At 41.7% G+C, this 21,151-nt stretch overlaps 1 protein-coding gene across 2 annotated transcripts in view; it reads right to left on the bottom strand.

Annotated features, from left to right (window-relative positions):
* CCDC117 (coiled-coil domain containing 117) overlaps positions 1 to 21,151 on the bottom strand; it is an 80,817-nt gene that overhangs the window by 25,393 nt on the left and 34,273 nt on the right. For both annotated transcript variants that reach the window (XM_053701667.1, XM_053701668.1), the window contains exon 4: positions 20,482 to 20,748. In XM_053701667.1, coding sequence (XP_053557642.1) covers positions 20,482 to 20,748 — 267 coding nt within the window. The remainder of the gene's footprint in view (positions 1 to 20,481; positions 20,749 to 21,151) is intronic.

Here is a 21,151-nt window from a genome sequence, read left to right as displayed (position 1 = left end):
TTACCTTTAGAACTAGCCTTATTCACATCTGAGTTTCATTAAAATATCACAATAAGATAGCAAGATGTAAGCCACTAACATTTAGAATTATACTTTAGCAGTGCTTAATTAAACAATATACACTCTAATTAAAACACCAGGAGTTAGATAAATTGGCATTTAAACTGACTATTTACATTAAGAATATATATATATATATATATATATATAGATTATAGATATATATATATATATATATATATATATATATATATATATATATATATATATATATATATATATATAGAGAGAGAGAGTTCTTAATAGCCTACAGTTAAGACAAATTCTAAAATATGTTTGTATATTTGCAAAGATAAACTACTTAGCATTTATGATAAATTTTACAATACATAGGCTATGAAATACAAGGTTAAAATAAAAATTTTTTTTAATAAATCTGCTAACTGCAGCGACTATGAATATATTTTTTATTAAATATTACCTATATTTAGCAACCTCTTATACTTTACCAGGGGATCAATGAATATCTTCCTATTTCCAGAATTTTCAATGTACATCCAATTCACCTCAGAATACAAAAGGGGAGTTTTGCAATGTGGAGAAGGGTAGCTATTATGCCTTTTAGTAACTGTATCCAACTCAACCAATTTCAGTTACCAGTTAGACAGCCAGCCAGCTACTATCCTATGCTTGGGGTTTTATCATGCAATATAAATCCACCCCTTTTTGTTCTGTACCATCATTGGAGAATTGGATAGGCCCTTCGGATCTGAAATCCCATAGGTCAACTTGGGAGACGCCTCCCTTCATTGATTCCCTGGCAATGTATGGTTACTAGGGAAACGCATCATTAACAGTCAAATCTTTTGGCTGTAATTTTCGCATCACAACATTGGGGGCAGCAGACAGAGACAAACAGTTTCATTTTAATTGTTTTTATACAGTAAAAACATTTCTTTAAAAATGTTCATTTAAAATACCATAATTTCTTTATATTAATAAGTTACATGTTCAAATACACATAGGTCACACAGTATCCTTTTTCCTGATCATTTTAAAACCACATGTGAATGTATTTCACTTATAATGTATAAAATGCGTTTAAACCATATTTTCTAAGAAACAATTTAAGGATTATAATATCTTCATCCTGGATTCAATTTCCTACTTCAGCCATCCGCTCGACATCACATACATGCTTTGAGATCAGCAAATAGATGTGGTTTTCACACAATTATATCTACAATGGATTATTATCCCATACAGATTAATATTTCATATCTGTATGTTTCTTTTTGAGTGTATAAAACACATAGGATATTATTTAAATATGTAAAATGGGCTGGCTCCTAAGCTTTAGAACCAATAGGAGCAGATGTAGCTCACTAGTGCTTTTGATAGTATTACCTTTATTTATATACAGCGTATTAAGCATTATCTTTGTACGTCACATTTATTTATAACTGTAACAATAAACTTTTGTATTATATAGTTTCTCTTTACAATAGCAGTAGGCAAGTGTGCTGTTATGGGGTTTCCGGGGTTAGTTTATTTTTTTTCAAATTGTGCTTTTCAAACCACAGCGCACAGGTTCTTACCAGTACTTTTTGCCACTTAGCTTTGTTTACGGTTCTTAAAGGGCCATGATACCATGTTGAAACATTGAAAGTGATGCAGCAAAAAGCCGACTAGAAAATATCACCTGAACATCTCTATGTAAAAAAAGAAAGGTTTTACCTCAAAAATTCCTTAGTAGCTACATCCCATTGTAAATGACTGCTAAGCAGCAAATCAGTATGTCTGTCCCGGGACAGCTAAGGGAGTGAGCTTTGTGCACACTCATCTTATTTCCCTATTCAGTTTAAAGGGACAGTCAAGTCCCAAAAACAAACAAAAAAAAAAAAAAAAACACCTTTCATTTTTCAAATAGGGCATGTAATTTTAAACAACTTTCCAATTTACTTTTATCAACAATTTTGCTTTGTTCTCTTGGTATTCTAGTTGAAAGCAAACCTAGGAAGGCACATATGATCATTTCTAAGCCCTTGAAGGCCGCCTCTATTTTATTTACTTCTCACAGCAAGGGAGAGCAAGCTCATGTAGGCCATATAGATGGCATTGTGATCACGCTCGTGGATAATGGCAGACACTGCACTAATTGGCTAAAATGCAAGTCAATAGATAATAACTAAAAGTCATGTTATTAGGGGCGGTCAGAAGATGCTTAGATACCAGATAGTCACAGAAGTAAAAAAAAAAAAAAAAAAAAAAAAAAAGTGTATTAATAGAACAGTTCTGGTTTTACAAAACTGGGGAATGGGTAATAAAGGGATTATCTATCTTTTTAAACAGTAAAAATTCTGGTGTTGACTGTCCCTTTAAGGATGTTTACTATGAAATCTCATGTGATCACAGTAAAATAGTTCATGACTTCAGCACTGTTGATGCTGATTAGCAGTTGCTCAGCTGCAGGGTAAAAAAGAAAAAAAAGAAATGAACTGCAGCCAATATATCTATATTTTACATAGAGATGCTCAGGTGACATTTTCCTGTCAGCTTTTTACAGTTATACTGCATCAGTTTCAAGTGATTTAGCATGAGTATTATGTCCCTTTAAAGCAGGAGTCTTTATTCCACTTTTATATTAATACACTTTTTACATCAGATTACCTTGCATCTAAGCCTCTGCAGACTGCTCATTATCTCAGTGCTTTTTAACAAACTTGCATTTTAGCCAATCAGTTCTAGTTCCTGCATAACCATTATCCTTCACGAGTTTGAGCACAATGTTGTTATTTATATGGCACACATGAACTAGCACTGTCTAGCTTTTTACGATCTTGCACACAACCAAAGAAAAGCACTGAGATAAGATGTGGCCTTGCAGGAGCATAGAAACAGGCATACTTAAGAGGTTACAAAGTATATTAATATAACAATGTTGTTAATGTAAAGCTGAGGAATGTGTGGTAATGCCATTATGTTTAAAAAAAAATAAAAAAAATAAAAAATATAGATTGTCCCTTTAAAGTATAGAAAACAAACTCACACTGCTTTAACCTTTTATTTCCTCCCACCATGAGTATGCGCTATGTGCCAATTTGAGTTTAGTAGGGCACTGACTTAAGTATGCTCTGCCCACACAAACTTATTGAAACCCACTAGGAATTTACATGGCAAAAATGCAAGATTATGTTTCCAAACACAAGTTAAAACATAATATAAGCATGATTTTGATTGAATTTAACCCAGAGTCAATATTTCACTATCAATTAAAAAAGGACAGTAAATTGAAAAATTTCCAAACTATAAAAAAGAAAATTTATGCTTACCTGATAAATTTATTTCTTTTTAGACACGAGTCCACGGATTTCTTCCTTACTTGTGGGATATTCACCTCCTGGTCAGCACCACAGCAGAGCTGCTATATATAGCTCCTCCCCTCCCACCCACTCCAGTCATTCGACCGAAGTTAGGAAGAGAAAGGAAAAGCCAAGGTGCAGAGGTGTCTGAAGTTTACAAAAATTAATAGCCTGTCTCAGAGAACAGGGCGGGACACGAGTCCAAGGATTTCACTTACTTATGGGATACAATACCAAAGCTAGAGTACACTGATAAGGGAGGGACAAGACAGGAAACCTAAACAGAAGGCACCACTGCTTAAAGAACCTTTCTCCCAAAAACAGCCTCAGCTGAGGCAAAAAGTATCACATTTGTCAAATTTAGAAAAAGTGTGAAGAGAGAACCAAGTTGCAGCCTTGCAAATCTGTTCTACAGAAGCTTCATTTTTGAATGCCCATGAGGAAGCAACAGCCCTAGTGGAATGAGCCGTAACTCTTTCAGGAGGCTGCTGTTCAAAACGGATGATACTCTTCAGCCAAAAAAAAAAAAAAAAAAAAGAAAAAAAAAAAAAGTCGCTCGTAAATAAAATTTCAAAGCACTGACCACGTACAAATTGTGCAAAAGACGTAACTTTTGAGAAGAAGGATTAGGACACAAAGAAGGAACAATAATCTCCAAATTAATGTTCCTATTTGAAACAACCTTAGGAAGGAAATTCAAACTCCATGGAGGAGTAACTGGTTTGAACACAGGTCCGATCCTAACCAAGGCCTGACAAAAAGATTATACATCTGCCAGATGTTTGTGTAATAAAATAGACAAAGGCAGAAATTTGACCCGTTAGGGAACTTGTTGACAAACCCTTCTCCAAACCCTCTTGGAGAAAAGACAAACATTCTGGGAATCCTAACTCTACTCCATGAGTAGCCCTTGGATTCACACCAATAAAGACATTTACTCCACATCTTATGGTAAATCCTTCTTGTTACAGGCTTACAAGCCTGAATCATGGTCTCTATGACCGAATCAGAAAACCCCCGCTTGGATAAGAACCATTCAATCTCCAAACCATCAGCGTCAGAAAAACTAGATATAGGTGAAGGAAGGACCCTTGAATGAGAAGATAATTCCTCAACGGAAGTCTCCAAGGTGGCAGGGATGACATGTCCACCAGGTCTGCATACCAAATCCTGCGAGGCCTCTCAGGAGCAATAAGAATCACTGATGCCTTTTCCTGTTTGATTGAAGCAAGGACACGAGGAAGAAGAGCAAACGGGGGAAAAAAAAAAAAAAAGATATATGTTATGTTGAAGGACAGAGGAACTGCTAGAACATCTATCAGCTACGCCTGAGGATCCCTGGACCTTGACCCGTATCTCGGGAGCTTGGCATTCTGACGAGATGCCATGAGATCTAACTCCGGCAGACCCCATTTGAGAATCAGGTTGGAGAATACTCCCTGATGGAGTTCCCACTCTCCTGGATGAAAAGTCAGCCTGTTCATAAAGTCTGACTCCCAGTTGTCCACTCCTGGGATGTGGATCGCTGACAGATGGCAAGAATGGTCCTCCGCTCACTGGATTATCTTGGTTACCTCTGTCATCGCTAAGGAACTCCTGGTTCCTTCCCGACGATTGATGTAATGTCCGTTTGGAATCTGATGAACTTGGCCGAAGCCAACTGAGGCCAGGCCAGGCCAGAAGAGCACTGAAGACCGCTCTAAGTTCCAGTATGTTTATAGGAAGAACAGACTCCGCTAGAGTCCACACTCCCTGAGCCTTTAGAGGACCCCAGACAGCTCCCCACCCTAGAAGGCTGGCATCTGTGTCACAATCACCCAGGATGGTCTGCGAAAGCATGTTCCCTGGGATAGATAATCCAGAGACAACCACCATTGAAGTGAATCCCTTGTCTCCTGCTCCATGGTTATTCGATGAGACAAGTCTGCATAATCTCCATTCCACAGCCCGAGTATGTATTTGCTTGTGTGTGAGGGTGGTTATCAGGTGCTTTTTTTTTGTTTATTCCGATTGGTAAAAGTTTAGTAAAGCATGTATTTAAAGGCTAATCATAGCCCTATTTTGTATGCCTGATGAAAAAGCGTTTGAAGCGCTGAGAAACGCGTAGCATTTTTTAGGGGGGTCTGTCACTATATCCCACCTAGTTTTGGTTCCCGTTTTTAAACAGCTTTTATGGTTTTTATAATAAATTGGTTGCTGAACCTTTTTAACTGGAACCTGCCTCGCCTATCCTTTACCAATCACTTCCACTGGAAGTAATAAGCTGCTGGAAACCCTGCAGCTGTGTGCTCTTGTGATTCCTGAATTGAGCTCCTGCTATCCTGCTTACCTGGGCATTCACATTTGGGAGTGTTTGCACTCGACAGAACAGTAAGCTGGGTTGCTGTAAAAAATATCCAGCCTGCACCTAATAGCACTGTCTGAGTGCTACTGGGAAATGCAAGTACCCTGACACAGGGGTTTATCTGCAATTATCCCACACCATTTTACTATTGATACACACATGCGCCTCTCTATGTTTTTTTGTATTTCTGAGCATGCATAACTGCAGAGGTCTGAGGTGAAACCGAGCAAACGGGATGATGTCTATTGCCGCCACCATCAGTCCGATTACTTCCATGCACTGGGCCACTGAAGGCAGAGGATTGGACTGAAGGGCTTGACAGGCATCTAGAATCTTTGATTTCCTGACCTCTGTCAGAAAAATCCTCAGATATAGACTAGATTACAGTTCCCAAGAAAGTCACCCTTGCTTTCGAGATTAAGGAACTCTTTTCCAGATTCACCTTCCACCCGTGAGTTCTTAGGACAATGTCGGTATGGGACCTTGCTTGTTGACAAGATGGCGTCTGGATTAGAATATCGTCCAGATAAGGCGCCACCGCAATGCCCCGCGGTCTTAAAACCGCCAATAGAGACCCCAGAACCTTTGTGACAATTCTGGGTGCCGTGGCCAGCCTGAAAGGAAGAGCCACGAACTGATCTGAACTTGTGATGATCTCTGCAGATAGGGACATGTAGATATGCATCCTTTAAGTCCACTGTCGTCATAAATTGACCCTCCTGAATCAATGGAAGAATGGTACGAATAGTTTCCATCTTGAAAGATGGAACTCTGAGAAACTTGTTCAGACTCCGGAGGACTAAAATAGGTCTGAAAATTCCCTCCTCCTTGGGAACTAAACAGATTTGAATAAAAACCCTGCCCGTATTCCTGTATAGGAACGGGAGGAAAGGTTTCTTACACAATGTAAGAACACCTCTTTATCTGGTTTGCAGATAATCTTGAAAGAAGAAATCTTCCTCGAGGAGGAACATTTTTGAACTCCAGTTTGTATCCCTGGGACACTTCCTATAGCCCAGGGATCCTGAACATCTCAAACCCAAATCTGAGCGAAAACGGAATTCTGCCCTCTACAAGATCCTGTCCCGGATTGGAGGCATGTCCTTCAAGCTGTGTCCAATTCAACAGCAGGTTAAGTGAATTCCAAAATATATAACTCATCAAGCCAGATTCCATCAAGGTCTTCCCCTTGCAAGGAATCGCTAAAAGCTTAAACTTAGAGCATACATCCGTAGAACAGATCCTAACCTTAAAACTCTGAGGAACTACTGAAAAACTCAGTTAACTTGCTGAGGTTCCTAATGTTCATACATCCCTAAAACGTCATGTACCTCTTCTTAAGACATGACAGATTGTAAACAGATCCGGAGCATGGCTGTACCGCTATCCGGACCCACTTGGGATATTGCTTAGCTAGTAATTAATAAGGACACTTGCTGAGGCTCCTTTTCAGAAACGGCTCTAACTCTGGAGATGTCACTGAACCCCTCTCTGAACCTGGGGGCAAACTGCAATACCGGTGAAAGGTACAACTTGTGCACAACACAAACGGCTCATACAACTTAACTGAGCCAACCTATAAAAAACATAATTTATGCTTACCTGATAAATTTATTTCTCTTGTAGTGTATTCAGTCCACGGGTCATCCATTACTTATGGGATATATTCTCCTTCCCAACAGGAAGTTGCAAGAGGATCACCCAAGCAGAGCTGCTATATAGCTCCTCCCCTCACATGTCATATCCAGTCATTCGACCGAAACAAGACGAGAAAGGAGAAACTATAAGGTGCAGTGGTGACTGGAGTTATAATTTTAAAATTTAGAACCTGCCTTAAAAAGACAGAGCGGGCCGTGGACTGAACACACTACAAGAGAAATAAATTTATCAGGTAAGCATAAATTATGTTTTCTCTTGTTAAGTGTGTTCAGTCCACGGGTCATCCATTACTTATGGGATACCCATACCAAAGCTAAGTACACGGATGACGGGAGGGACAAGGCAGGAACATTAAACAGAAGGAACCACTGCCTGTAGAACCTTTCTCCCAAAACCAGCCTCCGAAGAAGCGAAAGTGTCAAATTTGTAAAATTTGGAAAAAGTATGAAGTGAAGACCAAGTTGCAGCCTTGCAAATCTGTTCAACAGAGGCCTCATTCTTAATGGCCCAGGTGGAAGCCACAGCTCTAGTGGAATGAGCTGTAATTCTTTCAGGAGGCTGCTGTCCAGCAGTCTCATAGGCTAAACGTATTATGCTACGAAGCCAAAAAGAGAGAGAGGTAGCCGAAGCCTTTTGACCTCTCCTCTGTCCAGAGTAAACGACAAACAGAGAAGAAGTTTGTCTAAAATCCTTAGTTGCCTGTAAGTAGAACTTCAGAGCACGGACCACGTCTAGATTATGCAAAAGACGTTCCTTCTTTGAAGAAGGATTAGGACATAATGATGGAACAACAATCTCTTGATTGATATTCCTGTTAGAAACAACCTTAGGCAAAAACCCAGGTTTAGTACGCAGTACTACCTTGTCTGAATGAAAGATCAGATAAGGAGAATCACAATGTAAGGCAGATAACTCAGAGACTCTTCGAGCCGAGGAAATAGCCATCAAAAACAAAACTTTCCAAGATAAAAGCTTAATATCAATGGAATGAAGGGGTTCAAACGGAACACCCTGAAGAACTTTAAGAACCAAGTTTAAGCTCCACGGAGGAGCAACAGCTTTAAACACAGGCTTAATTCTAGCCAAAGCCTGACAAAAGGCCTGGACGTCTGGATTCTCTGCCAGACGTTTGTGTAAAAGAATAGACAGAGCTGAAATCTGTCCCTTTAGCGAACTAGCGGATAAACCCTTTTCTAAACCCTCTTGTAGAAAAGCCAATATCCTAGGAATCCTAACCTTACTCCATGAGTAACTCTTGGATTCACACCAATATAAATATTTACGCCATATCTTATGGTAAATTTTTCTGGTCACAGGTTTCCGAGCCTGTATTAATGTATCAATAACCGAATCCGAAAACCCACGCTTTGATAGTATCAAGCGTTCAATTTCCAGGCAGTCAGCCTCAGAGAAATTAGGTTTGGATGGTTGAAAGGACCCTGAATTAGAAGGTCCTGCCTCAGAGGAAGAGACCATGGTGGACAGGACGACATGTCCACTAGGTCTGCATACCAGGTCCTGCGTGGCCACGCAGGTGCTATCAGAATTACTGATGCCCTCTCCTGTTTGATCCTGGCTATCAGTCGAGGTAGCAACGGAAATGGTGGAAACACATAAGCTATGTTGAAAACCCAAGGGGCTGCTAATGCATCTACCAGCACCGCTCCCGGGTCCCTGGACCTGGATCCGTAACAAGGAAGCTTCGCGTTCTGGCGAGATGCCATGAGATCCAGATCCGGTTTGCCCCAACGACGAATCAGTTGAGCAAATACCTCCGGGTGAAGTTCCCACTCTCCCGGATGAAAAGTGAGACTCTGCCCAGCGAATTATCTTTGAGACTTCCAACATCGCTAGGGAACTCCTGGTTCCCCCTTGATGATTGATGTAAGCCACAGTCGTGATATTGTCCGACTGAAATCTGATGAACCTCAGCTTTGCTAACTGAGGCCAAGCTAGAAGAGCATTGAATATTGCTCTTAATTCTAGAATGTTTATTGGAAGGAGTTTCTCCTCCTGAGTCCACGATCCCTGAGCCTTCAGGGAATTCCAGACTGCTCCCCAGCCTAGAAGGCTGGCATCCGTTGTTACAATCGTCCAATCTGGTCTGCGAAAGGTCATTCCTTTGGACAGATGAACCGGTGACAACCACCAGAGAAGAGAATCTCTGGTCTCCTGGTCCAGATTTAGCAAAGGGGACAGATCTGAGTAATCCCCGTTCCATTGACTGAGCATGCATAGTTGCAGCAGTCTGAGATGTAGGCGCGCAAATGGCACTATGTCCATTGCCGCGACCATTAAGCCGATTACCTCCATGCACTGAGCTACTGATGGGCTTGGAACGGAATGAAGGACACGGCAAGCATTGAGAATCTTTGATAACCTGGACTCCGTCAGGTAAATCTTCATCTCTACAGAATCTATAAGAGTCCCTAGAAAAGGAACCCTTGTGAGTGGTAACAGAACTCTTTTCCACAGTCACTTTCCACCCATGCGACCTCAGAAATGCCAGAACTATCTCTGTATGAGACTTTGCATTCTGAAAACTTGACGCTTGTATCAGAATGTCGTCTAGGTACGGAGCCACCGCTATGCCTCGTGGTCTTAGTACCGCCAGAAGTGAGCCCAGAATCTTCGTAAAAATCCTCGGGGCCATGGCTAACCCGAAGGGAAGAGCCACAAACTGGTAATGCCTGTCTAGAAAGGCAAACCTTAGGTACCGATAATGATCTTTGTGAATCGGTATATGAAGGTAAGCATCCTTTAAGTCCACTGTGGTCATATATTGACCCTCTTGGTTCATGGGTAGGATGGTTCGAATGGTTTCCATCTTGAACGATGGTACCCTTAGGAATTTGTTTAAGATCTTTAAATCCAAGATTGGTCTGAAGGTTCCCTCTTTTTTGGGAACCACAAATAGGTTTGAGTAAAATCCTTGTCCCTGTTCCGATCGCGGAACTGAGTGGATCACTCCCATGATTAAGAGGTCTTGTACACATTGTAGAAAAGCCTCTCTCTTTACTAGGTTTGTTGATAACCTCGAAAGATGGAACCTCCCTTGTGGAGGAGAGGTTTTGAAATCCAGAAGGTATCCCTGAGATATAATCTTTAACGTCCAGGGATCCTGCACATCTCTTGCCCAAGCCTGGGCGAAGAGAGAAAGTCTGCCCCCCACTAAATCCGTCTCCGGATAGGGGGCCCTGTCCTCATGCTGTCTTAGGGGCGGGAGTAGGCTTTCTGGCCTGCTTGCCCTTGTTCCATGACTGGTTGCCTTTCCAACCCTGTCTGTAACGAGCAGTAGTTCCTTCCTGTTTTGGAGCGGAGGAAGTCGATGCTGCTCCTGCCTTGAAGTTACGAAAGGCACGAAAATTAGACTGTTTGGCCTTTGGTTTGGCCCTGTCCTGAGGAAGGGCGTGGCCCTTACCTCCCGTAATGTCAGCAATAATTTCCTTCAAGCCGGGCCCGAATAAGGTCTGCCCTTTGAAAGGAATGTTAAGTAGCTTAGACTTGGAAGTTACATCCGCTGACCAGGATTTAAGCCAGAGCGCTCTGCGCGCCTGTATGGCGAATCCGGAATTCTTAGCCGTAAGTTTGGTTAGATGTACTACGGCATCTGAAACAAACGCATTAGCTTGCTTAAGGGTTCTAACTTTGCTCAAAGCCTCATCCAATGGCTCTGTGCGAATCGCCTCTTCCAGAGACTCAAACCAGAATGCCGCTGCAGCCGTGACAGGCGCAATGCATGCAAGAGGCTGCAAAATAAAACCCTGTTGAACAAACATTTTCTTAAGATAACCCTCTAATTTTTTATCCATTGGATCTGAGAAAGCACAGCTATCCTCCACCGGGATAGTGGTACGCTTGGCTAACGTAGAAACTGCTCCCTCCACCTTATGGACCGTCTGCCATAAGTCTCGTGTGGTGTCGTCTATAGGGAACATTTTTCTAAATATCGGGGGAGGGGAAAAAGGCACACCGGGTCTATCCCACTCCTTACTAATAATTTCTGTAAGTCTTTTTGATATAGGAAATACGTCAGTACACACCGGTACCGCATAGTATCTATCCAACCTACACAATTTCTCTGGAATTGCCACAGTGTTGCAATCATTCAGAGCCGCTAATACCTCCCCTAGTAACACACGGAGGTTCTCAAGCTTAAATTTAAAATTTCTGAATCCGGTCTCCCCGGATCAGAACCGTCACCGACAGAATGAAGCTCACCGTCCTCATGTTCTGCAAATTGTGACGCAGTATCAGACATGGCTCTCGTGTCATCAGCGCGCTCTGTCCTTAACCCAGAGCTATCGCGTTTGCCCCTTAATTCGGGCATATTATATAATACTTCTTTCATAACATTAGCCATATCATGTAAAGTGATTTGTAATGGCCTAGATGTACTTGGCGTCTCAATGCTACGCATCTCCCGAGCGGGAGACGCAGGTACTGACACGTGAGGAGAGTTAGGCGGCATAACTTCCCCCTCGTTGTCTGGTGATAGTTTCTTTATCGGTACGGATTGACTTTTATTCAAAGCAATATCAATACAATTGGTACACATCGTTCTATTGGGCTCCACATTGGCTTTTGAACATGATGAACAAACAGTTTCCTCTGAATCAGACATGTTTAAACAGACTTAGCAATGAAACTAGCAAGCTTGGAAATCACTTTCAATAAGTTTACAAGCAATATAAAAACGCTGCAGCGCTTCAAAAAAAACAGAATTTATGTTTACCTGATAAATTACTTTCTCCAACGGTGTGTCCGGTCCACGGCGTCATCCTTACTTGTGGGATATTCTCTTCCCCAACAGGAAATGGCAAAGAGCCCAGCAAAGCTGGTCACATGATCCCTCCTAGGCTCCGCCTACCCCAGTCATTCGACCGACGTAAAGGAGGAATATTTGCATAGGAGAAACCATATGATACCGTGGTGACTGTAGTTAAAGAAAATAAATTATCAGACCTGATTAAAAAACCAGGGCGGGCCGTGGACCGGACACACCGTTGGAGAAAGTAATTTATCAGGTAAACATAAATTCTGTTTTCTCCAACATAGGTGTGTCCGGTCCACGGCGTCATCCTTACTTGTGGGAACCAATACCAAAGCTTTAGGACACGGATGAAGGGAGGGAGCAAATCAGGTCACCTAAATGGAAGGCACCACGGCTTGCAAAACCTGTCTCCCAAAAATAGCCTCAGAAGAAGCAAAAGTATCAAACTTGTAAAATTTGGTAAAAGTGTGCAGTGAAGACCAAGTCGCTGCCCTACATATCTGATCAACAGAAGCCTCGTTCTTGAAGGCCCATGTGGAAGCCACAGCCCTAGTGGAATGAGCTGTGATTCTTTCAGGAGGCTGCCGTCCGGCAGTCTCGTAAGCCAATCTGATGATGCTTTTAATCCAAAAAGAGAGAGAGGTAGAAGTTGCTTTTTGACCTCTCCTTTTACCAGAATAAACAACAAACAAGGAAGATGTTTGTCTAAAATCCTTTGTAGCATCTAAATAGAATTTTAGAGCGCGAACAACATCCAAATTGTGCAACAAACGTTCCTTCTTTGAAACTGGATTCGGACACAAAGAAGGCACGACTATCTCCTGGTTAATGTTTTTGTTAGAAACAACTTTCAGAAGAAAACCAGGTTTAGTACGTAAAACCACCTTATCTGCATGGAACACCAGATAAGGAGGAGAACACTGCAGAGCAGATAATTCTGAAACTCTTCTAGCAGAAGAAATTGCAACCAAAAACAAAACTTTCCAAGATAATAACTTAATATCAACGGAATGTAAGGGTTCAAACGGAACCCCCTGAAGAACTGAAAGAACTAAGTTGAGACTCCAAGGAGGAGTCAAAGGTTTGTAAACAGGCTTGATTCTAACCAGAGCCTGAACAAAGGCTTGAACATCTGGCACAGCTGCCAGCTTTTTGTGAAGTAACACCGACAAGGCAGAAATCTGTCCCTTCAAGGAACTTGCAGATAATCCTTTCTCCAATCCTTCTTGAAGAAAGGATAGAATCTTAGGAATTTTTACCTTGTCCCAAGGGAATCCTTTAGATTCACACCAACAGATATATTTTTTCCATACTTTGTGGTAAATTTTTCTAGTTACAGGCTTTCTGGCCTGAACAAGAGTATCAATAACAGAATCTGAGAACCCTCGTTTTGATAAGATCAAGCGTTCAATCTCCAAGCAGTCAGTTGGAGTGAGACCAGATTCGGATGTTCGAACGGACCTTGAACAAGAAGGTCTCGTCTCAAAGGTAGCTTCCATGGTGGAGCCGATGACATATTCACCAGATCTGCATACCAAGTCCTGCGTGGATGAGAGGAAACGGTGGGAATACATAAGCTAGTTTGAAGGTCCAAGGTGCTACTAGTGCATCTACTAGAGCCGCCTTGGGATCCCTGGATCTGGACCCGTAGCAAGGAACCTTGAAGTTCTGACGAGAGGCCATCAGATCCATGTCTGGAATGCCCCACAGTTGAGTAATTTGGGCAAAGATTTCCGGATGGAGTTCCCACTCCCCCGGATGTAATGTCTGACGACTCAGAAAATCCGCTTCCCAATTTTCCACTCCTGGGATGTGGATTGCAGACAGGTGGCAGGAGTGAGTCTCCGCCCATTGAATGATTTTGGTCACTTCTTCCATCGCCAGGGAACTCCTTGTTCCCCCCTGATGGTTGATGTACGCAACAGTCGTCATGTTGTCTGATTGAAACCGTATGAACTTGGCCCTCGCTAGCTGAGGCCAAGCCTTGAGAGCATTGAATATCGCTCTCAGTTCCAGAATATTTATCGGTAGAAGAGATTCTTCCCGAGACCAAGGACCCTGAGCTTTCAGGGGTCCCCAGACCGCGCCCCAGCCCATCAGACTGGCGTCGGTCGTGACAATGACCCACTCTGGTCTGCGGAAGTTCATCCCTTGTGACAGGTTGTCCAGGGACAGCCACCAACGGAGTGAATCTCTGGTCCTCTGATTTACTTGTATCGTCGGAGACAAGTCTGTATAGTCCCCATTCCACTGACTGAGCATGCACAGTTGTAATGGTCTTAGATGAATGCGCGCAAAAGGAACTATGTCCATTGCCGCTACCATCAAACCTATTACTTCCATGCACTGCGCTATGGAAGGAAGAGGAACGGAATGAAGTATTTGACAAGAGTTCAGAAGTTTTGTTTTTCTGGCCTCTGTCAGAAAAATCCTCATTTCTAAGGAGTCTATTATTGTTCCCAAGAAGGGAACCCTTGTTGACGGAGATAGAGAACTCTTTTCTACGTTCACTTTCCATCCGTGAGATCTGAGAAAGGCTAGGACTATGTCCGTGTGAGCCTTTGCTTGAGGAAGGGACGACGCTTGAATCAGAATGTCGTCCAAGTAAGGTACTACTGCAATGCCCCTTGGTCTTAGCACCGCTAGAAGGGACCCTAGTACCTTTGTGAAAATCCTTGGAGCAGTGGCTAATCCGAAAGGAAGTGCCACGAACTTGTAATGCTTGTCCAGGAATGCGAACCTTAGGAACCGATGATGTTCCTTGTGGATAGGAATATGTAGGTACGCATCCTTTAAATCCACCGTGGTCATGAATTGACCTTCCTGGATGGAAGGAAGAATTGTTCGAATGGTTTCCATTTTGAACGATGGAACCTTGAGAAACTTGTTTAGGATCTTGAGATCTAAGATTGGTCTGAACGTTCCCTCTTTTTTGGGAACTACGAACAGATTGGAGTAGAACCCCATCCCTTGTTCTCCTGATGGAACAGGATGAATCACTCCCATTTTTAACAGGTCTTCTACACAATGTAAGAATGCCTGTCTCTTTATGTGGTCTGAAGACAATTGAGACCTGTGGAACCTCCCCCTTGGGGGAAGCCCCTTGAATTCCAGAAGATAACCTTGGGAGACTATTTCTAGTGCCCAAGGATCCAGAACATCTCTTGCCCAAGCCTGAGCGAAGAGAGAGAGTCTGCCCCCCACCAGATACGGTCCCGGATCGGGGGCCAACATTTCATGCTGTCTTGGTAGCAGTGGCAGGCTTCTTGGCCTGCTTTCCCTTGTTCCAGCCTTGCATTGGTCTCCAGGCTGGCTTGGCTTGAGAAGTATTACCCTCTTGCTTAGAGGACGTAGCACTTGGGGCTGGTCCGTTTCTACGAAAGAGACGAAAATTAGGTTTATTTTTTGCCTTAAAAGACCTATCCTGAGGAAGGGCGTGGCCCTTACCCCCAGTGATATCCGAGATAATCTCTTTCAAGTCAGGGCCAAACAGCGTTTTCCCCTTGAAAGGAATGTTAAGCAATTTGTTCTTGGAAGACGCATCCGCTGACCAAGATTTCAACCAAAGCGCTCTGCGCGCCACAATAGCAAACCCAGAATTCTTCGCCGCTAACCTAGCCAATTGCAAAGTGGCATCTAGGGTGAAAGAATTAGCCAATTTGAGAGCACGGATTCTGTCCATAATCTCCTCATAAGGAGGAGAATCACTAGTGATCGCCTTCTCTAGCTCATCGAACCAGAAACACGCGGCTGTAGTGACAGGGACAATGCATGAAATTGGTTGTAGAAGGTAACCTTGCTGAACAAACATCTTTTTAAGCAAACCTTCTAATTTTTTATCCATAGGATCTTTGAAAGCACAACTATCTTCTATGGGTATAGTGGTGCGTTTGTTTAAAGTAGAAACCGCCCCCTCGACCTTGGGGACTGTCTGCCATAAGTCCTTTCTGGGGTCGACCATAGGAAACAATTTTTTAAATATGGGGGGAGGGACGAAAGGTATACCGGGCCTTTCCCATTCTTTATTTACAATGTCCGCCACCCGCTTGGGTATAGGAAAAGCTTCTGGGGGCCCCGGGACCTCTAGGAACTTGTCCATTTTACATAATTTCTCTGGAATGACCAAATTCTCACAATCATCCAGAGTAGATAACACCTCCTTAAGCAGAGCGCGGAGATGTTCCAATTTAAATTTAAATGTAATCACATCAGGTTCAGCTTGTTGAGAAATTTTCCCTGAATCTGAAATTTCTCCCTCAGACAAAACCTCCCTGGCCCCCTCAGACTGGTGTAGGGGCACTTCAGAACCAATATCATCAGCGTCCTCATGCTCTTCAGTATTTTCTAAAACAGAGCAGTCGCGCTTACGCTGATAAGTGGGCATTTTGGCTAAAATGTTTTTGATAGAATTATCCATTACAGCCGTTAATTGTTGCATAGTAAGGAGTATTGGCGCACTAGATGTACTAGGGGCCTCCTGAGTGGGCAAGACTGGTGTAGACGAAGGAGGAGATGATGCAGTACCATGCTTACTCCCCTCACTTGAGGAATCATCTTGGGCATCATTTTCTCTAAATTTTGTGTCACATAAATCACATCTATTTAAATGAGAAGGAACCTTGGCTTCCCCACATTGAGAACACAGTCTATCTGGTAGATCAGACATGCTAAACAGGCATAAACTTGATAACAAAGTACAAAAAACGTTTTAAAATAAAACCGTTACTGTCACTTTAAATTTTAAACTGAACACACTTTATTACTGCAATTGCGAAAAAGTATGAAGGAATTGTTCAAAATTCACCAAAATTTCACCACAGTGTCTTAAAGCCTTAAAAGTATTGCACACCAAATTTGGAAGCTTTAACCCTTAAAATAACGGAACCGGAGCCGTTTTTATCTTTAACCCCTTTACAGTCCCTGGTATCTGCTTTGCTGAGACCCAACCAAGCCCAAAGGGGAATACGATACCAAATGACGCCTTCAGAAAGTCTTTTCTATGTATCAGAGCTCCTCACACATGCGACTGCATGTCATGCTTCTCAAAAACAAGTGCGCAATACCGGCGCGAAAATGAGGCTCTGCCTATGATTAGGGAAAGCCCCTAGAGAATAAGGTGTCTAAAACAGTGCCTGCCGATATTATTTTACAAAATACCCAGATTAAAATGATTCCTCAAGGCTAAATATGTGAATATATGAATCGAATTAGCCCAGAAAATGTCTACAGTCTTAAAAAGCCCTTGTGAAGCCCTTATTTACTGTCTAAATAAAAATGGCTTACCGGATCCCATAGGGAAAATGACAGCTTCCAGCATTACATCGTCTTGTTAGAATGTGTCATACCTCAAGCAGCAAAAGTCTGCTCACTGTTCCCCCAACTGAAGTTAATTCCTCTCAACAGTCCTGTGTGGAACAGCCATCGATTTTAGTAACGGTTGCTAAAATCATTTTCCTCTTACAAACAGAAATCTTCATCTCTTTTCTGTTTCAGAGTAAATAGTACATACCAGCACTATTTTAAAATAACAAACTCTTGATTGAATAATAAAAACTACAGTTAAACACTAAAAAACTCTAAGCCATCTCCGTGGAGATGTTGCCTGTACAACGGCAAAGAGAATGACTGGGGTAGGTGGAGCCTAGGAGGGATCATGTGACCAGCTTTGCTGGGCTCTTTGCCATTTCCTGTTGGGGAAGAGAATATCCCACAAGTAAGGATGACGCCGTGGACCGGACACACCTATGTTGGAGAAATACAGATATAATTAAACAATTCTTAACAAGAAGTGTATTATTAGCAGAGGATTGCACCCATTAGCAAAAGGATAATTAACTCCTCAATACCCAAAACGGATAAAACGGATATCAATTAAGATTTAACGCTTTTAATCACAGTCAAGCACACTGTCACAGATCTGCTGTGACTGATTACCTCCCTCACAAATGAATTTTGCATACCGCTGAGCTCTCTAGAGACGTCCTGGATCAAGGAGGAAGAAGCAGGAAGACTGCTAGAATTTTAACTGCGCAACAAGGCGCCAAAACAAGGTCCCTCCCACTCCTATCACAACAGTGGGAGCCCTGATATAACGGTTTCCATGCAGAAAAATATGTTAGCCATGTGGAAAAAAATCATGCCCAAAGAGATTTATCACCAAAGTACCTCACAAAAACGAATAACATGCCAGTAAACGTTTTATTAAAAAGCAACATTTTCCAATGTCATGCAAAGTTATCACTAAGCCTGCTACCAGTCGCTACCACTGCAGATAAGGCTTAAGTATTATTTCAGTTTTAACAGTATTTTCCCAGTCAAATTCTAGTCCCTAGAAAATAACTCGACTGCGCATACATTTATCAGCCTGATACCAGTTGTCACTACTGCATTTAAGGCTGTACTTACATCATACGGTAACAGCAGTATTTTCATAGTCAATTCCATTCCCAGAAAATAAAGTACTGCACATACCTCATTTGCGGAGGACCCCGCATGCTATTCCCAGTTTCTGAAGTTACCCCACTCCTCAGAATGTCGAGAACAGACAGTGGATCTTAGTTATGCCTGCTAAGATCATAGAAAAATCGCAGGCAGTTTCTTCTTCCAAATACTGCCCGAGATAGAAAAACAGCACACTCCGGTGCCATTTAAAATAAACTTTTGATTGAAGAATAGATAAGTAAAAACTCCAGCTCCTCTCGCGACCTCCTTCTTTGTTGAGGGTTGCAAGAGAATGACTGGATATGACATGTGAGGGGAGGAGCTATATAGCAGCTCTGCTTGAGTGATCCTCCTGCAACTTCCTGTTGGGAAGGAGAATATATCCCATAAGTAATGGATGACCCGTGGACTGAACACACTTAACAAGAGAAACAATATTTTAAGTGGTTTAGCCCTTGCCACAGGGCATCCTTCATGGTGTCCACACGGTTCAAGTGCCCCCCAAAGCCACTCTCCTCAGCCCCAGTGCCTGCTATAAACATGCTGTCAGAAAATCCTCCTAAAACAGTATATAGGAGATATATGTCCCAGTAAAGTGATATACTTCCTCTGTCTTGAATGCTTCTGTGTGCTTCAGACCCAGAATAAAAAGATAGCACTTACCTTTATATTCTGCCCGACAGCAGGGCAGTTTAGCAGGTTTAGGAGGTCCTCTCCCTCCCATAGCCCTGTGGAAGATGATAAAGACTAAGTTAAGTATTGCTTAGGCGATCAGGAGAAGGGCAGCATAAATCTATGGGAGGCACAGTGAGAATTATGTCCCACAAGTTCCCATTGCTCTAAAGCCACCAATAGCTCTACTATAGAGACTGATATGGACTACGGCTACACCCTAGAACAAAGTAGCACACTCTGGCACTACTTTAAAAATTATAAACTCTTGACTGAAGAATCTAATCTAACACCTCACTTTACCTCTTCCTATCACTAACGTAGGCAAAGAGAATGACTGGAGTGGGAGGGAGGGAAGGAGCTATATATAGCAGCTCTGCTGTGGTGCTCTTTGCCTCCTCCTGCTAACAAGGAGGTAAATATCCCACAAGTAAGGATGAAATCCGTCGACTCATCGCGTCTAAAAAGAAACAGATTTTTGCTTTTTGGTCTCTCTAGGGAATGTGGGACAATGCACTTTTTTTTATTAACACAAAACAAAAAGTGTTTTAAGATCCCTTTAAAATATCACCATCTACTTGAGTGGTTATGTGTGTTTCAACTTCTGCAGTAAGTATTAAAGGGACAGCAACGTCAAAATTATAAAAAGTTTCATGATTCAGATAGAGCATGTAATTTTAAATAAATTTCCAATTTACTTCAGTTATCAAATTTGCTTTGTTCTCTTGGTATCTTTTATTGAAGAGTAAAACTAGGTAGGCACATAAGAGTACTAAAGACACGTGCACACTCCTGAGCCTCCCTAGTTTTACTCTTCAATAAACGATAGAAAGAGAAAGAAGCAAATTTGATAACAGAAGTTATCTGAATCATGAAGCTTTCAATTTTTATTTTACTACAGAAGTTGAAACTCATAACCACTCAAGTAGCTGGTGATATTTTAAAGGGATCTTAAAACAGTCTTTTTTTTTTATTTTTTATTTTTTTTTTACACAAAAGTGCATTGTCCCACATTCCCCAGAGAGACCAAAAAGCAAAATTATGCTATTTATAGTGCTGAAAATTATCCAAATAACCATTTGATTATCAGGTTACAGAGTTTGCTTTTTTAACTCTAGAAAATGGGATGGGCAAAATGTTAAATCAAGTTAATGGATTGGTTTGAACGCTGTAAAGTACAAGTTTACTAGTGTGACAAAATAAGTGACATCTTTATAGTACACACATACCTCTTTTCAATTTCTTGTTGTTCTGGTGGTGGAGGATTACAGAAGGATTCAGCAGCTTCTTCCATCTCTTCACTATGTATGGTTTGCGCAATTGCTGATGAACTGGTATTGGAATACAAGACAGGGTCTTCTTTCTTGTTTGGAGAGGCAGCAATCCAACGCCGTTCTGATGTATTTTCAGCCATATAAGTATTTGCAGTGAAAGGACAAGGTTCAGGTGCAGAATTTACAGGAAGCTCTGCAAGTCTCCTTTTTTTGACTGGGCAGCTAAAAAAACCAAAAACAGAAATAAAATATAAAAAAAAAAGGTTAGAAACTCCAATAGGTATCACTATACAAAACAATTGTATCACTGCCTATCTTTCCATACCAATATATCTTCAAGGGGCTGCATGTTTCTATGTGCATCAGTCTTCACCAAGTTCAAAAACCCTCCTCTGGTTTGTATATGAAAAGGCCTCAAGGGTCAATAGGGAATGTGAAGACTGCAAAAACAATACAGATTCTGGCATCTGAAAACAGATACCAGATTCTAGGAAAAGTACATATTGTAGATGTTTTTACAGAAATGTTTAATTTTGCACAATAGGTTGACAAGACACTATAAATACAAAAACTAAAAAAAAAAAAAAAAAAACATAAGTATTATGCTAGATATAGTGTGTGCATA

This window comes from Bombina bombina, chromosome 2 (genome assembly GCF_027579735.1).
Source record: "Bombina bombina isolate aBomBom1 chromosome 2, aBomBom1.pri, whole genome shotgun sequence".
Classification (NCBI taxonomy): domain Eukaryota; kingdom Metazoa; phylum Chordata; class Amphibia; order Anura; family Bombinatoridae; genus Bombina; species Bombina bombina.
This window is presented reverse-complemented; position numbering and strand designations above follow the sequence as displayed.